At 33.1% G+C, this 17,528-nt stretch overlaps 6 protein-coding genes across 12 annotated transcripts; 2 read left to right on the top strand and 4 right to left on the bottom strand.

Moving 5' to 3' along the window:
• Window positions 1-37: 37 nt before the first annotated feature.
• LOC122569288 (senecionine N-oxygenase) lies at window positions 38-2,609 on the bottom strand. 2 transcript variants are annotated; one of them, XM_043730108.1, is made up of 8 exons: window positions 2,468-2,609; window positions 1,774-2,207; window positions 1,542-1,680; window positions 1,206-1,467; window positions 1,027-1,130; window positions 874-961; window positions 651-814; window positions 38-566 (listed from the first exon to the last, which is right to left on the bottom strand). In XM_043730108.1, the coding sequence occupies exons 2-8, from the start codon at window positions 1,965-1,967 to the stop codon at window positions 258-260; spliced, it is 1,260 nt and encodes a 419-aa protein (XP_043586043.1). In that variant the 5' UTR covers window positions 1,968-2,207; window positions 2,468-2,609; the 3' UTR covers window positions 38-257. The 2 variants fall into 2 exon arrangements, with proteins under 2 accessions (XP_043586043.1, XP_043586050.1); XM_043730115.1 differs by having other exon boundaries at window positions 1,774-1,990; window positions 2,468-2,587.
• LOC122569260 (rho guanine nucleotide exchange factor 3-like) lies at window positions 2,596-9,057 on the top strand. 3 transcript variants are annotated; one of them, XM_043730037.1, is made up of 6 exons: window positions 2,596-2,733; window positions 6,375-6,542; window positions 6,786-7,030; window positions 7,104-7,467; window positions 7,549-7,977; window positions 8,069-9,057. In XM_043730037.1, the coding sequence occupies exons 2-6, from the start codon at window positions 6,477-6,479 to the stop codon at window positions 8,480-8,482; spliced, it is 1,518 nt and encodes a 505-aa protein (XP_043585972.1). In that variant the 5' UTR covers window positions 2,596-2,733; window positions 6,375-6,476; the 3' UTR covers window positions 8,483-9,057. The 3 variants fall into 3 exon arrangements, with proteins under 3 accessions (XP_043585972.1, XP_043585991.1, XP_043585982.1); XM_043730056.1 differs by lacking the exon at window positions 2,596-2,733 and adding an exon at window positions 5,638-5,761; XM_043730047.1 differs by lacking the exon at window positions 2,596-2,733 and adding an exon at window positions 6,042-6,183.
• LOC122569299 (RNA exonuclease 4) lies at window positions 4,309-6,463 on the bottom strand. 3 transcript variants are annotated; one of them, XM_043730142.1, is made up of 2 exons: window positions 6,247-6,463; window positions 4,309-5,700 (listed from the first exon to the last, which is right to left on the bottom strand). In XM_043730142.1, exons 1-2 carry the CDS (start codon window positions 6,297-6,299, stop codon window positions 4,866-4,868), a joined length of 888 nt encoding a protein of 295 aa, XP_043586077.1. In that variant the 5' UTR covers window positions 6,300-6,463; the 3' UTR covers window positions 4,309-4,865. The 3 variants fall into 3 exon arrangements, with proteins under 3 accessions (XP_043586077.1, XP_043586096.1, XP_043586087.1); XM_043730161.1 differs by lacking the exon at window positions 6,247-6,463 and adding an exon at window positions 5,788-6,004; XM_043730152.1 differs by lacking the exon at window positions 6,247-6,463 and adding an exon at window positions 5,798-5,934.
• LOC122569257 (N6-adenosine-methyltransferase catalytic subunit) lies at window positions 8,492-11,305 on the bottom strand. The gene is made up of 6 exons (XM_043730022.1): window positions 11,164-11,305; window positions 10,918-11,079; window positions 10,604-10,802; window positions 10,028-10,534; window positions 9,144-9,944; window positions 8,492-8,666 (listed from the first exon to the last, which is right to left on the bottom strand). Exons 2-6 carry the CDS (start codon window positions 11,075-11,077, stop codon window positions 8,642-8,644), a joined length of 1,692 nt encoding a protein of 563 aa, XP_043585957.1. The 5' UTR covers window positions 11,078-11,079; window positions 11,164-11,305; the 3' UTR covers window positions 8,492-8,641.
• LOC122569310 lies at window positions 11,304-12,379 on the top strand. The gene is made up of 3 exons (XM_043730170.1): window positions 11,304-11,504; window positions 11,608-11,689; window positions 11,770-12,379. Exons 1-3 carry the CDS (start codon window positions 11,436-11,438, stop codon window positions 12,096-12,098), a joined length of 480 nt encoding a protein of 159 aa, XP_043586105.1. The 5' UTR covers window positions 11,304-11,435; the 3' UTR covers window positions 12,099-12,379.
• LOC122569246 (patched domain-containing protein 3-like) lies at window positions 12,173-17,434 on the bottom strand. Of its 2 annotated transcripts, XM_043729995.1 has the most exons (12): window positions 17,119-17,434; window positions 15,499-15,745; window positions 15,255-15,325; window positions 14,956-15,171; window positions 14,310-14,887; window positions 13,604-14,227; window positions 13,412-13,539; window positions 13,173-13,334; window positions 12,839-13,109; window positions 12,641-12,762; window positions 12,400-12,565; window positions 12,173-12,313 (listed from the first exon to the last, which is right to left on the bottom strand). In XM_043729995.1, exons 1-12 carry the CDS (start codon window positions 17,301-17,303, stop codon window positions 12,288-12,290), a joined length of 2,796 nt encoding a protein of 931 aa, XP_043585930.1. In that variant the 5' UTR covers window positions 17,304-17,434; the 3' UTR covers window positions 12,173-12,287. The 2 variants fall into 2 exon arrangements, 1 of the variants encoding a protein (XP_043585930.1); XR_006317385.1 differs by lacking the exon at window positions 12,173-12,313 and having other exon boundaries at window positions 12,428-12,565; window positions 12,641-12,764; window positions 12,840-13,109.
• Between the last annotated feature and the right edge of the window lie 94 nt (window positions 17,435-17,528).

Here is a 17,528-nt window from a genome sequence, read left to right as displayed (position 1 = left end):
TTTAGGAAAATGTACGAAATATGATTGACTTTAATGCAAAAAATCTTTTCTGCTTTACTATTATATTATCACGTAACAAAAAGGTGTACAATTCATCTATCATGTCATCGTTAATATTATAAAATAGGATAAGAATGTAACTTCCAGTCTATTTTATATAATCTTTATAATTGGATCTATTCAGCATAAAATATCTTTATATTAATTGTGTAAGATCGGAGAATATTTATTCTTTATTGCGAACAAAATATATCATTTCAAAGCTGAATAAAATTATAGTCATCGATGATCCTATATCTACTTTCTCGATAATGCACCAGGTCATCTAAGAAGCGCGTACTGCTTTCGTTGTGCAATTTTGTAAGAACCGGTGGCAATGGTGTTATTCCCGCAGTATTTGCTAGATCGTCATAGTAATGGCCCTGCTTAAATCCCATCATGTGGAAGTGTCTTTTTTCCAAGCCCTCTTTTCTGCGGTTTTCAAATTCTTCCGCTTCTTCTTGTAACATATTCGCTTTAGAAGGAAAGTCTTTCTTGCCAAACCAATATTGCAAGATAAAACGGACCTTTGATCAATAAATAAGTGACTCATACTAAGGTAGTTCATGCGATAAAAAACGTTACAATATCAATTTTTCTTTCAGTCGCACCTGCAGATCGAACATGCTGAAAGCGCAAACATAGAAGGGAAGACCAACCAAGGCCAGGGTGGGATTTTCGATCGATACTAAATGTTTCCATAATGGTGTCACCATATTGGAATCTACCCGTACTCCACATTTTTCGCTCAAAAAGGGGAAACTATATTTATACCCTTTGATCGAAAAGAAAGATTAAATTATCGTTTTATAAATAAAGTTGTACGATAATTACCTGTACAATAAAAAAGCACGTCCACGGTTTCTTTACTGTCATCTTTGAAAAGAACATCGTGTTCAGTCACTTCTTTTACATCTGGTTTCTGAAAAGATAAAAATTGAAATAACATTTCTTACATGTGTGCTTTATTTGCTTTTCATCAGTTACCTGAACAACATTTTCAGGAAATACAGTGCCTATAGGATCCTTCAGATGGTGACTTAAAATTACACGCTTTGCTTTCCTTGATATTTCCAAAGCCAAATCCATTCCTGTTGTTTTCATAAAAGCAATATTAAAAAGGCATTTTACAAGAAAAACTAAAGGCCGCAGGCAATGTTACATACCGGAAGGCCCGGCGCCAAGTACAAGTACAGTCTTATCGGTAAAAATATCCGGCACCCTATAATCATGACTATGCAATTGCTGTCCTTGGAAAGTCTTCTGACCTTTTAAATTTGGCGTACTGGGCTCGAAGTAATGACCATTACACACCATAACTGCATCAAATGACTCTGTTAAGACAGTATCTTTTTCTAGATTTTTTACTTTAATCGTCCACTTCCGGTCCCCTGTCGATGGCTCCACTAATTCCACGTTATGTAAAAACTGCAAAATACACTCTTGAATATTTTCTTCAATAATAAACAACATAATTCATATTCTTAAAAATTATTAAATACCCGGATATACTGGCGAAGATTAAAATGATTGCAGTAAGAATTTAAAAATTCAAGTATTTGAGTGCGAGTCAAATAACTGTCGGGAGTATCGGGAACAGGATAATCAGGATACCCCATAACTTCCTTCGGAAGATTCGTTCTATGTAATACAAACGATCGAATACATCATTAAAAATAACACTATAAGTGAACAGTTTATCGTGCATTTAGTATCATTCTATAGTTGACTTGCCTTAAATTTTTGTACATACTGGTGTGTATTGGTAAACCGTATCGATCTAAACCAGTTTCTTCCCTGTAAATCCATGTACCGCCTACTTGATCAGTTTTTTCGTAGCATATTACCTCAGTGTCGTATGTACCGGAAGTGCAATGCCGTAAAGCAGCAAGACCAGCTGATCCAGCACCGATCACGGCGATCTTCATATTTCTGAAGAATTCGACAAAACCTGGAAATTTTGAAATGCACTTGTTCTGGATAACACCTGTAATTTCTTATTCTTTCGAGGACTTCCGTCTTGATTCAATAGCTGCCAAATGGTGATATAAAAAGTAGTTTTTGATGCACGTGTCACTTGTCACTTCCAAAAATGATATCTAACGAGATTGAAAATACAGATTCAATCGTTAATGATATCGTGTAATGTACTAGTAGACCCGGTCAAGCTGCAAATGGAAAGGTGCAACGATTGAAAGTAACGAACGTGAACGTTTCTTCCTTTTTCTCTTACAGAACACTTTCCTTACTACTGACATTCTTGCATTGGATAGTAAAACATATTTCGATTGACGTAAAAATGCTTGCAATAGAATGTAGTCAAATATACATATTTGAAAGAAGTAAATAGAAAGCGCGATTTGCGTTTGTAGATTATTCTGATTTAGTAGAATGCGAGTTATGTTGACTGATGTAACGATTTACTTACCAGATGAAAAATCAAATAATTGCTAGCAGTACTCGTGTATTATAGTCAGCGAACAAATATGAAGTGATCAAGCGTGAAATAATCAGTATACGGAAAGTCGAAGTGTATCGTTCAAAAAGTGTCTGATGCTGATAACAAGGTCGTCATGTACTCTGTATATTTACTATATAAGAGATCAGCATATAAAATTCTAGCTATGGCAAGTAACGACGATCAGCGGCCTTGCTCCTTCTTTGGAAACATGCTGTTGCATTAACTTTGAAACGGTAAAGGAGTTTTTTTATTATTTTTAGATGATAATTCTTTTCGTGGCGTCATGTGATCAGTCGCTTTCAAAATCATATATAACATTTATTTTTCGTAATATATTTTTAGTACATGCCCATTATATACATATGTTTAGCTTTTGCATATACAAAAAGCTTGAATTAATTTTCTACACAAAAAGCAGTCTGATAAAAATACATTCAACAATCGATTTCATTTTCCCATTATCGCGTCATACTTTCAAACATATAACAGATAAAAAAGACAAGAGTTGATAACAACTCTAAACACTGCAACATCTTTCACTTCTAACGGCATTGCAGACGATCGAATTTTTAATCAACGCGTTTAAATTTAAACATTACATTATGCCGTGACATCAAATTTTTAACATCGAATAGGATAGTCATTAATGACTTTGTTGGCCTATAGTTATAGATCCGATAATTTACGAAATCATCTACAAAATTCATAAAACAATCTTTATGAATATTTGTAATGATCGGAGTCAATAAACGAAAGTGCTTCTTACGCAGTATCTCGCTTGTATGAATTTCTAATTCTTCGTTTTCCTCTCGTAACATATCTTCCATGCGAGGGAAATCTTTCTTGCACCGCCAAAATTTTAAAACAAATCGCAACTTCGATCAACAAATAATGATTCGTATTAATGGTAATTTCCACAAAATATTTTAATTCTTTTTTTATTGTATCTGTATATCAATCAAATAAAGAGGCTAGATGCTGATAGGAAGGTCGTTAAAACCAAGAATAGGATTTTCGATTGATGTATGTAATATGTTCCCATAATAGGCTGTCATCATGTTTGAATTTGAATTGTATCCATACCCCACATATTTCGTTCAAGAAAGGACAGTTGTATTTGTATTCTAAAGTTGAAGGAAAATTGTTCGAATGTCACTTTGCCAACAAAACTTGGCTTATAATTAATTACACCGTCCGACACGGATTTTAACCCTTTATACTCGACTGTCTCCTCTGAGGGTACACTGTAAATTTAGCAGACAGCTCGGATATCCCCCCTAACGGGACACAAAGAGATTATCGATGATTATATAGCACAAAATTACAAGCTCCAAATTTTTTATAAATATATATTTCCCTGAAGTTTCGCCTCCACATTGTAGGAAAAAAGAAACAAATAGAGAAATGAGAAATATGCCTAGATATGCCGAGTGCAAAAGGTTAATTTGCGATATCCACTAAGGGTGATGGAATAATTCTGCATTGACGTTCATGTTTGAGACGATTTGGCTTATACTTTATACAGATTCTTTGTCTTCCTTTATAAGGAAGAAAGAGCCGAATTGACGTAAAGATTGAGCATCTCTGATAATAAAAAACAAAAATAAGCTAGTACTGTATACTGTAGTATTTCTTGCATGTCATTCGAATTTTTTGTTAATAAAAGTGCGTTCATAGAATCACTATAAGAAACAATGATAGTGGAAAATCATAGATTTCCTCTCTATCGTTCTCATTACGCAAATATTTATGTATCTGTATGTAATTCAATTATTTATAATTGGCATTGAAAAAGTAAAATAATCATGTAAGATCTTTATCAAAAAGAAAATATATTTTGAGACTTTTAACATCCCTTTTTGTACATTCTGATAACACTATTCTATTTACATAGATTACAGTTTTAATTAAACATATAGAATGTTTACGTTTTATCTATATACAATTAAATATTTTGAAAAATATACAAAATACGAAAAAATGGTTTAGGTAAAAGTTGTAGCATATTAGGAAACATGTACTACTGATATTTATGTGATCATGGAATGACCCTGAAAGGGCCTGTGAACATTTTGAGCTCTTAAATAAACCTCTTTTATTACATTTATCATTTATTTTTTTATTACATGTTTTGTATATTTTCAAAGATATTTAGTCACATATGGATAAAACAGACACACTGTATAGGTAGACTTAAAATTTATGAAATAAAATGTGAATATTATTATTGAATTTGACCATAAGATAAATTCAAATGTCTGATACAAAATTATTTTATATAAAATAAACCTATTCTCTATGTATTTCTTGTAATCTTGTATTTAAAAGATAGATAATGGAGATAGATCCTTCGTTATAGTATAAATTATCGTTTAGAATAAAATTCAGATTCCCACATATTTTTGTACAGTACGTACAACTGCATTGCAACTCTTGCATCTTCGATAGAGTTATGTTCCCCTGTTTGTATTTCTTTGCCTAATAATTCATGTGCAAGTTTCTTCAAACTAGGAGTATATCCCCCAGATAATTGTCTAAAGGTTTTAAATCTGGAAGTATCTCGTAAATATTTCCTTGGATGAGAAAGATATAGTACATCAAGATCATGTTTTAATGCATGACCAACTACAGTGCGACCTCTTAAAATTTCTGCTACTTCATTCTGAACAATCTGAAATTCTTCTCCATTTTGAAGATCATGAGGCCTAATACCACTAACTCTAGTTCTATAATCTTGAACAGGTTCTCTTGGCTTTACATATTTGTCATAAACACAAAAACCATGACGGTTCACAATGGATACTCTAGCTAACATACTTTCACTGCCATCTCCTATGCCAACCATTTCACAATCTATTGCTATCTGTTTCGTTAGCTTTTTTTTATTTTCATCATAAACTATTTCTTCTTCATTACATGATATATGATCTACATTCAATACAGATGAATAATGCTTTTTTCTTGGTTTTTGATGTGAAGATTTCTTCTTATTAACATTTTCTTTATCAGTAGAATCTGAACCTGATGGTGATGGATGAAGTACTAAATTTTTAAACATTTCCCAATTTCGACCAGTCGCATTACGCTCTGTGTGTGGGATCATACGCTGATCGGTCTTTTTATCCTTTGTATTCATAGTTTGCATATTAATAGATTTCTTAAAACGGCGTTCGCATTGCCGTTCCATGGAAATGTTTTTCCTGAAAAAAAAAAAATTAATAAAAAAAGACTGTAATTACGAAGTGGATATAAATATACTAGGTATTTGTTTTTAGATATGAAGTTACCTGTCCTAACCTCTTCATTTAACACGTGTTTAAAAACAAATATAAATATTCGAAAAGAAACAATTTTTTATCGAATAATAAAATATACAATATCTATTTCTGAACCGATACGGAAATAAGTAAATTTTTAGTAAAAGTACTTGTAAAATTTTAGATAATATGTCAATGTAAATATGTCGATACAATCCAAAACACCTATACGTTTGAAAATGGATTCAGTCATTTTCTCCCTCTCCAACGTTTATAATTAAACAAAGATTGCGAACCTATAGAAAAATTTACATTTCCATGTTTTCTTTTTAATTCAAGAATGTTATAGATTAATGGAAATATTTTAATACAAATTAAATGTAGAAAATAGGTTTACGAATTAAATACAAAGTAAATGTAGGAAAGGTAGGGTTAATTAACTACTAAATGACGCTTCTAGTAATTTAAATAATGTGAAAAAATTCCTACCATATAAGGAATAATATAAAGATAATATATAATATGAGAGTGAAAGTATCCATTATATTAGAATAAATAGAAAGTATTTAATAGTTTACACTTATAAAGTTTGAACTAATGGGTTGTTCTTCTCAAAGGCTTACATCTACACCAACGGTTATCTCATCTGTTATGTTTTATGGAATATGAATAACTGCATGTATTTCAATTATACGTGAGTTTTTAAAAGTTTAGGGGAAATGTATGATGATAGCAATAATACAAATAAAGATGCATTTCAAGAACCTCGAAAAAAATTTTGGCTGGTAAGTTTTTACGTATTGTCGAAGATACCTTAAACATGAAGCTTCACTAACCTATTAGTTTAGTAGACGTTTGATGACATTATAAGTGTTTTATTTTTTAATTTTATGAATTATATATTGGATTTTTTACACTTATTTTGACTGATGGTTCATCAGTGATTTTTAAATACATTTTTATTTGATAGTTACTTTTGTATATTGCTGGTGTTTATAATTATAAATGACATTCTACTCACAAATTAGCGAACAAGAAAACGTCCAAAAAGTGATGCTATTAGTATCAACTCAATGGACATATCTATCGAATCGGATGTAGGCAAAAAGAAAAAAAGAAGAAGAATTACAGAAGTGGCCAGCAGCATCTTTTCATCTTCTACTCTAGGTAGTAAACAAGGAAATAATTTTCATAGATCTTTCACAATTCAACCAAATACACCAGACTTGCCATTTGTGAATAATGAAGCAGATACAGGAACATTAAAGAAAAAGTATAAAGAACATTATTAAATATACTTTCAACATAATTCAAGGATATTCATTTAATTCAACTCTATTTCTTAGGCACAAAAATAATATTGAAAACTCTAATAATATTACACTCAGAAGTTGGGTACTTGATGTAGCAAATACAAATATCAAGGATAAACCTAATTATGTTTTAAGCAGAAAAGAAGTGAAAAGACAAGAAGCAATTTATGAATTGTATTGTGGAGAAAATGTATTCATTAATGACTTATGTGTTCTCAAAGATTTTTACTATGAACCACTGATATCTAGTAGTATTTTTAGTTCTGATGAATTAATTACAGTTTTTGGAGATATAACACAACTCATTGAAATACATAATAGATTGAGAAATGAATTAATTGGTCTAAGAGATAAATATGGATTTACAGAGACAGTTGGATCTACAATATTAAATTGGGTTAGTTATAATTAATCCTAGGTATTGAATGTTTAACACAGTTTACAAACTTACATATTTATTCTATTATAATTTTTTCAGATTCCAACATTAACAAACCCATACCTGGAAAGGTGCCGAACACAAATATGGGCAAAACACTTGTTAGATGAAAAAAGGTTGACAAACAAACGTTTTCAATCTTTTTTAAAAAAACGTTTAGAATCTCCTCATTCAATAGATTTGTGGACTTATATAGATGTAGCAAGATCAAGAATTGTTAAATACCCTTTATTGGTTAAGGAAATATTAAAGCATACTGTAGCAACACATACAGATCAAACATCCTTAAAAGAAGCATATGACTTGATATCCAATTTACTTAAAAATATAGATAAAACCATGGGTGATGCAGAATGCAAATTGGCTCAGTCAAAAATTAATGTAAAGCTAGATTATGATCCCAGTAAATGCATTGAAAATGCAACAGAGTTAATCACTCAAGGGCAGCTTAAAGATACAAGGGGAATGGTAAGAATATTTTGTAAATGATTCTATTAATTATGTGTAAATAAATAGATACAAATTTATATATACATGCGAAAAAAATTATGATTTTTAGAAACTTCAGTGTTTTCTTTTTAACACTGGTTTTGCAATAACTCGCGGAACAAGATCTTCAAGTAAAAGGTACAATTTATTTTGTCCTGTTATACTCAAGGAACAAATCTGCATAAGTACAAATGAAAAGTTTGATTATGGATTTAAAATTGGAGATCAAATTTTAATAACAGAAGATGAACATGGAAAAAGACATTGGATTGATTCGTTTAGTAAAGTTTACAAATGCAATATTAGTTCATCACAAAATCTAATTGGTATCAGTGAAAAAGAAAATGAGGAAATTCTAACATCATCAAAAACAAATCGATCTACTAGATTGTCTATGAATAAAACAAATGAAAATAATTTTTCATTAACATTAAAAAGGAGTTTTTTAAAACAGAAGCGTAGCAGCAGCATTGGTTTTGTTTAACATTAGGCAACTTTGAATTTATTATTTTATGTTCATACATTATCATATATAAGTAGAAATATAATTTAGATCCATTAAAAAAACGTTTAGTTCAGTCATAGTAGGAACATCTGTGTGTATCATAAATTATTGTTAAATTCGCTCATATTTCATTACGCTTTAAAGATCACATTCCAGTTTCAATCTAAAAGAATTATTATATATTAACACGTGTACTTACCTATGTATTATTTACATATTTTGAAGTAAATAGTATTAGTGTAAAATATATAAATTATATATATATACATATTCATATATTTAAGTATATAATAGAGGTGCTGATGTGAAGATAATAATATATATATTTATATATATATATATAAATGTAAACACGTACTAGTTAAGATATGAACTAAATATTTTTAATAAATCTGTACAAATATTTCTGATGTTAATTGTAAGAAAAAATGGGGATCGATTAACGTAATTGTAAATGCAATTTATATAAGTATGCTCATTTATGTATTTAAAAATGGAATTATTTTTTTATGGATATTTTAAAACAGAATAAAAAAATGGAAATCTGGAATTTATATTCAAGTTTTATTAAACACAATTCCATTGTAACATTTGTAGTAAAATAATTATCCACTTATTTTATATTGTCTAAAATGCTTACGGTTTACTAGGTTTCATTGAATTTCCATCTGGATAACGCTTTTTAAAGGCTTTAATAAGTTGTGGATCAATCAAGTGAACTCCATCTACTTGATTGCCTAATGTGATCCAATTAGGTTGAACATTATGTGGTCGACCAAATAATTCTATTTTTCTTGTTCCTGGGCTCATACGTTCGATGATTCCATAGATTTCGTCAGGTTTGTGACTGGTTGCACGAACTTCGGCTACTATAACATCGCTATCCAAGCCTCGATTAATTCTCGGATTTCCTTTCATGCCGACTAAGCAATGTTCTTTGCCATGGTTTAGCCAGTGACCTGTTCTGCCAGTTCTTATTATCCTTTGTAATTGGTTAGTCTTCACCCATATGATCTCATCTACTCTTTCGTATCCCCACAATTGTAGGCACTCTCTACCAAGTTCCATTGCTCTCCCTGTTACCCATAAAAATAGGAGACCTTCATCTTGAAGAGCAGGTATACCTAATTGTCTCATTTCATCATCTGACATGGTACCATATGGTAATTCCATATGTATGTCCCATGGAGGGTCAGCCATTATAACAGCAAATTTACCCAGGACAGTCATATCAAGATAACGTAAATCACATTGTATCCATTGTGGTGGATAAAGAGTCAATTCACTACCTAATGATCCGCTAGGAGGTGGACACGCAGTACTACTACCATTTTTACTATCTACTGTTAAACCTTTATTCACTGCACTATTATTTGCATTGTCTGTTTCGTTTGACTCCTTTGGCTGAGTTGTTGGTCCATCCACTTCGTAATGAACATATCTATACAATAAAATATTTAAATAAAACAAAGAATCGAGTGATTGTACATTATAATTAAAAATAATTACATTTAGAATACATACTTGCATGTATCCATATGAAAGCAAGTATTAAGAAAACTACAGTCACCTAAAGATTCATCTGTGTGACTTTGAATAATTTTTTTGAAATGAAGTTTTTTACACTTTTCTGCAAATCCTGGTCCACCATTTAACTTGACACAATCTACTCTTGTGCCATGAGGACAGAACTCCATAACTTGTGCTCCTCCTTGAGACCGAAATCTTTCAGCTAATGATTTCTCCTTAGATGTTTGCTTTGATAACAAATCTAAAATTTGTTCTCCAACCTTCTTATTTTCTTTTTCTCTAATAGTAGGCATAGATATAAGTGACATTATATCCTCTGTATTTTTCTTATCTAATTTGGGTTGCTTCTCTGCAGGTACATAGTCATTCAATTCAGATGCAGATGTTTCTGCACTCTCTGGATTTTCTGTGTCATCTGACTGAGACTGATATGATGATTGTGATTCTGCCACTGACAATACTGTATATCCAAAAACACCATTTTCTGTTACTTCCTTGATTCTGAAAAAGCATTCAATTATTTATTTGCATATGAGGTTCCAATTTGGGATGATGCAGAAACTTACTAACTTAACAATATCTTGAGCTGCAAGCTTTTCCAAAATTTTGTGAATATCTGGAGATGATACATCTGCATTAAGATTTTTACGAAGTAGATCTATTAGTTCTGCAGATGTGATTGGTAAATTGGGTAATGATTCATGTAAAATACATAACACGTCTCTTTCATATTCACTGTGGTCGGATCGATGTGAATGTCCCATTGAATCTGACAAAGAATTGTATCTTACTTTTAACACTTAAATAAAACTTTAAAATTATATTTAAGGTTCAATTTTAAATATATGAAACGAAATAAATAAAAAAGAAATAAATTCAATTACCATTAGAAAGAGGTGATTCATTTGTCAAGGAGGATGATACTGGTGTTGTAGAAGTAAGAGTAAATAATTCATGTCTCTCGCGTTTTCTTTTCTGCAATTTCTCTCGTAGACTGTTTCTTTTTATTTTAATTGCCTGTATCTCTTCAAAAGCGTCTGACATATCTTCGTGACAAATTATTTACGAGAAAATAAATAATCATTTGCACATTATTCTTTATATTTAAATAATAAAAAATGAATATTTACCTTATAATACTGATAAAAGTTGTCTAAAATACTTAGAAATACATTTTTATCTAAAAATTTCAGCATATATGTATGTATAAACGTATAAACTACGAGCAACTTTACAATGTAAAATTTAACCTGGTCTTAACGACCTAACTGTACCTGAAACGTTAAAAGCACATGGCCGATTTGCCAACTCAAGATGGATACTGTTAAATAGGTAGTCGTGATTAATTATCGTTACTAATTTTATTAGTAAGTGTTGTTAAGGATTTCTCGTCGCAAATAAAATGTCAAACACAAAAGAATTTTTTCTTTCGGTTACACAACGTATTTTCAGTAATTGGACTGCTTTAAGGGTAAATATCTATTTTCTCAAATCTGCAATAAAATATATGTATGTAAATACAAATATATATAAATATTTTTACATCTTATATTTGCTGAATATCTTTTTATTAGATGGCAGTGGAACATGGTATGGGTGCGAAGGGAATGGCGATAGATTTTTGCTTTTACATGACAGAGGTTATGTACATGAACGGTTCGTTATCTCATTTATTTTGTACTATATTTTGATATTAATTATTTTGTGACTGATTTTTGATATTTTTCTATCTCTAGAAGGCCTGAATAGTAGTGAAATTGCCAACGAATTAGAAGATTACATGGATGAGCATTTCAATACAGAACTTCAAGATGATAGTGCAATGCAAGTTGCAGAAGAATTATTGAAGTTTTATCGTTATTGTACTGAAAATACTGAAAATCTGGTAACGATAGAGCTTGCAAAACTGCCGCCGTTACAACCATGGCTTGTTACAAATGAACCTGCAAAAAGAATTCAAACCTTTTGTGCTATAGAAAATGATAGTTCTGAAGAGGAAGAAACATCTGATAGTATGCAAGTTGTAGATGAATGGACGGAAGTCAGAGGTAGACGAAAGAGATAACTAGGATTTATTATTTTAAAGGGTACATTTTTATTTTCTTTCTCTTTTTTTCTTACAAAAGGACAGATTAACAAAGAATATACAAACTACTGTTTTACAGTACATGTGCATTGCTTGTAATTGCAATTTATATTCTAGAATCTTCTAATCAAATACTTATCTAAGCAGTCTTTGAGACATTGTCAAATTTTATTTGGCAGTTCCAGTCCCTGCTTCTAAAGAAATAGAAATCATTGTAGAAAATCATTAAAGAAAAAAAATAAATATTTTGTAGCTTCTAATTTTGTTTATAAAATATCACCTTTCTCACTTTGAGATAAAGGAACATTACAATATCCATTGTGTTCTCTTACTACAGTTTCTTTTCTTTCTTTTCTTACTCTTTCTTCAGGTCCGACTATGCTTAAGATTACTGGTAAAAATAACAGACCGTGAAACAGACCAAATATCACTACACACGTGAATAACTGAAATGGTACAATTCTTATAAAATTTGCTAACAGAATTTTATTGATAAAAATAGATAAATTTTTTAAGAATACCTTAAAGAAGGTATTGAATATGTAAGCTTCGCTAGAACCTAGCAAGACGAATGCTAGGAACGTACTTAAACCTCCGTTAAATACAGCTGGACCAACAATAGAAAGCGTCGCTATCGCACGTTCTGTAAAAGTCATTCACATATATCCATATAATAATCCTTTTCTTCAATTTCGCACGTTAAAGAACTCGTCATTTACCTTTTTTGCTACCCTTTGCGCGTATAAATTCTAATCCCATATGCGCAGCATAGTCAACCGCCAGCCCCGCACATAATAGAATCATGATACTTGAAGACATTTCTATGGTCAAATTTAGAAAGTACATGGTACCCAGTAAGTCAACAAGTGTAAAGAATACGCAACAAATCACCCAAAATGATGCTCGTAAGTTTCTAAGGAACATCAATATTACTACGCCGATGGTCACTATTTCTAGACCTAAATTCCTGATCAATTCTTCTCCTATGACCTACAAAAAGGTAATGATTAGATTATATAATATATATTAAACAAAAAAAATTAGGGTCTTTACTTTGTTTGCTGTCCACGAAACGTAATCAGGCGAAAATATTGCTATATAATCCTGGCCATGAGAGAAATTCGTCGCTTGAACCGATTCCCTGATAAGTTGCATCGCTTGTATTTGTTCCGATGTTGTGTTAATCATAACATGTTGTATAGGAATTTGCGACGTCTGAGAAAAATAAAAATGAATCCCTTGAGACGTACAGCTATTGAACAACTACATTGTACAGAAAAATTTATTAATACCGTTATATTATATTCTCCAGCCGGTAATTTATCGAAATTGATATCTTTTATGTATGCTTGACCTTCTTTCGTCAAAAGTAAATATTCCGTCAAAATATTATAATATTCTTCTTTGCTCTCAATATCACCTATAATAAAAATTTTGCCATTAAGTTGTCTTTAAAATCGCATTACTTCAAGATCAAGCCTCACCTTTATCAGTAACATTCAGCCATTTCTCATAGGCAATAAACCATGGCTCAAGGGTGCTATTGTTAATGAACCGATTACGTTTTAGAACTTTTACCAGCTGAGAAAGAGATTCACGGTCTTCGTAATAATCTACGCCGGTCATATAAATTGCGGCTCGTTTTCCATATTTTGGAAAATACTGTTTCAATTTGTTGTTAAACTGAATCGGATAGGAGTCTTGATTTAAATACCAAAGTGGGTCGAAATTTTGCTCCAATTGAAATACTGCCCACGTGTTAACGCACAGGAAGCCGACAGTGATTAATAGGATAATTACTTTCGCCGTGATCTTGGTGATTCCTGGGCCGATATAGTTTTCGAAGATAATCTGTTGAGTGTTTCTCTGACTACATTCGTTGGGTTTCCAGTTTAGTCTGGGTCGGCAGAAGCAACCGTCCTTGCGAGCTTCGAGCCTCTTTTCATCGTATACAAGACAGCTCACGAAGAATATAATTTCATATATGTATAAAAATAAAATCCCTAATGTGGCGAATGCGTAGAAAGATCTGAGAGTAGGCATCACAGTTGTAATGCCAAAGGCAAACGCGATAATGTTCGTGAAGGATGTCACAGTGATCGACATACCTTAAAAAAAATGTAAAATAAAAGATAAGAAGAAACTACGCTGTGTATACTAAGAACGATATGACATAATGTAGCATCGTACCAGCCTGTTGCATAGCTTTAGCAATGCGTATCGGAATATCCGTAGACTGATCAGTCTCTGGGAGATTCTGCAGGCTTTGCATGATCACGAACATGTTATCGACGCCTATACCAAGGAGTAGAAACGGAAGGATAGAATGTATAGGTCCATAGGAGTAACCCAAGTAGTAACACACTCCGTATGAGGACAAAATCGCCTGACCAACCACGAACACCCCCATTATTGAAAGATAAATTCGTTGTTCTAGTGCGTTGCATTTACCGATCATCGCCATTACGTAGACTGCTATCAAAGATATTCCACAGCATAACACCGTGAGATTACTGTTTAATATTTGATGCAGAGAGTCTAAATAACTTCGCGAAGCTATCGCATATACCTCCATTCCTGGAGGAAACGTGATATTCGAATGGAGAACGCGGTTTATGAACTCTAGTTCCCAGTTGGCTGAATTTGGATTAGATTTCTTCAGCAACCAATTTAGAATAGTTGCGTTGGCACCTTTAACTCGACCTTTCTTGTCATAGAATATCCCCGAAAGCAGAGGTGCAATATCCAGCAGGATATTGTCGTTGATCCTGCAACAAATCAAGTGATATAAGAATTGAGTCGAAGTGTCGAATCCTTTGTCTATTTCGAGACTTACTTGTTCTTGATTGCTTTGGTCACGTCCTCAAGCACCTCCTTCTTCGTCAAATTACGAACGTCCTTCTTTATACTGGTTTCCCAAAGTTGTACGATGGATTGATATATACATCCATTTTTTAGCACCGTGTTGTTCAATTCGACCAGGATGTCTGTAGTGACATCGAGATCGTTGAAGATGTCCGTCGTGTTGTCTATGTTGAACCACGTGAAGTACCTGTAATTCAATATGATCTTTATTTACCATTCGAGTCAAGAATAAAAAACAAATGATTAAAGATTAATTCATTTATATCTTACCCTGCACAAACATCTTCCCAGGTGTTATTGTTCACTGCGACTGATTTTACTGTCTGCTCTATCTTGCTAATCTGAAAGAAAGGAAACACAGTTCAACAACCGACTTAATTTAACGGAGGTTCAGCTCACAGATCCCAAGTGTTAGGTAAATCTCGTGAGTCTTGACGAATTTTGACAAGAATCATGCGTTAAAGTGGAAAAGAACCTTCGTAGATACTCGTATAATTCATGATCGCCTATGTACCGAGCGCAGCACTTCCGGCTCCAAAACGTTGGGGGCCGTGACGATGATACTTTCGTATCGGAAATCGTCCCGGAAGTGTGTCTTCACCCAGGCGGCGTCGCTACGTATCACAGAGTTTTCGGGCACGAAGAGCTCGATGTCGTCGAATTCTTCCCTCCAGAAGTACAATCCAGGTGCGCAGATACAATTTATGCAGAAGCACACCAACAGCCACAGCCAGGGTCTTTTTCCAATACTCAAACCAATACTGGAAGAAGTTAGAAAAACCACTCTTTTCTCATTAACGACTTCCACGCAAGGGACACAAGGTAGTAAGTAGTCATATATTTCGGGAAAAAAATATATATAGATTAAGAAAAGTACTTTTTATTTTGTAGACGAAGCACTTTTTGCAAGATAATATTGTGGAGACAGTGTCATTTGAGAAGCTTAAGATAATTTTTGTAGAGCTGCGTTAAGTATTATAGCTCGTGTAGTAAGCTGAAATCTAAGCTGCTTTGATTTTAAAAGGAATTTTTGTACGTCGAAACACTTGCATCGACTTAGGAACAACATTTCAAGTACTAAATTACCAATTTTAGGTTTTACTTCTTTTTGTCGAGGTATTATACGAAGTTTAATTGATAAATAACGAACGACTAAGTAGAAAAAAATTCCTTGTCATAATTGGATAACGAGAGAGATGATCTTTAATAGAAATATTAAGAAAACGTAGAGGGTGGCGCCAGAGAAACCAATGAGCTAATATAGGCCACTTCGTGGAACGAAAGCGACCATTCTTGATTCAGCTAATTAAGAGGGTCGCGATGATCTCACCTTAAGTGGATTAAATTGTACAAGGTTCAAGCCCCGAAACTCGACGCCACTAATGTCATTATTCGACAACGAGATTTATTATGTTTTCATAGTTCGAGCAATTACCTATTGAAAACATACTCTATGGCGCGTGGAGATTGATTGATCCTAATTGCGATTCGACCAACAATCACAAATCAGATTTGAATCGAATTTATACGAGATATAAATTCCCCTACAAAGCGAAGTATTTCGAAAGAACGAGAACTTTACTACTAAATTTATATCGTATAGGACTCTAATAAAAAATACGCCCTCGTCATAGATTTTATCGTGACAATTAACTTCTTCGTATGAGACTGCTGTTAACAGAGGCACGTTTCAATGTCAATTCATTCCGAGACAACCTGTTATTTCAACCAGACTAAATATGCTACTTTTCGGTGACAATGCAAATTCAAGCGCGCATCACGAGCACCGTGAAAACGGAGATAATGCACTTCCGACAGAAGAACGCGATCATGTTCAATTTGCCGACATCCGATCTATTTTTTCCTTTCCACGAATAATTTACGAATCGCAAAATTCAACTGTAAACGAGAGAAAATACTTTTTTCAAAAAGGTTCAATGGATCGGATGTATTACTACGAAAATCGATGGAATAATATAAAAGTTGAAGAAAACACGCAAAATCCTCGTTTGAAGAGTATAAAAAGCTAGAAGAATATCTTCTTCCAGCCCAAATCGAAACGTCTCCAGGAAAACCCATCCCACCCCCCCCGCCCCGAAAACGATCAACAATTCGAAATGATGCGTGCACTCACCGATAAAACACACGATCTGAATTTAAATGAAGATCTAGCAGGAGATCTTTGAGACGTTTCCACGTGATCCCAGTGTTTCTTCCTCGATGCTGTTCCATCCTCGTGGCTGCGACGCTTACGTCGTTCGGTGGTCGAATGTCCACTGCGGCAGAACGTTTGTAAGCACACAGTGTGGCAGCATGCATGTGACCAACGCTGGAAGTAATCTGCCACAATTATATAACGTTCGGTCCGGAGCTTCGCATGCACGATCGCGGCTGATGCCATCGGGAGGATGAGGAGGAGCGTGGACGTCGGTCACCCCTCCTATTGTCTTCGTGACTGCTCGTTTACAACGCTTCTCAACATTTGTTTCACTCGAGGATCCTCGCTACTGTCCTTTAAAAGGACCTTCCGACAGCTTTCCTCTT

This window comes from Bombus pyrosoma, linkage group LG1, assembly GCF_014825855.1.
Source record: "Bombus pyrosoma isolate SC7728 linkage group LG1, ASM1482585v1, whole genome shotgun sequence".
Lineage (NCBI taxonomy): Eukaryota > Metazoa > Arthropoda > Insecta > Hymenoptera > Apidae > Bombus > Bombus pyrosoma.
The sequence above is the reverse complement of the archived record's forward strand: the minus strand, read 5'-3'. Positions and strand labels throughout refer to the sequence as shown.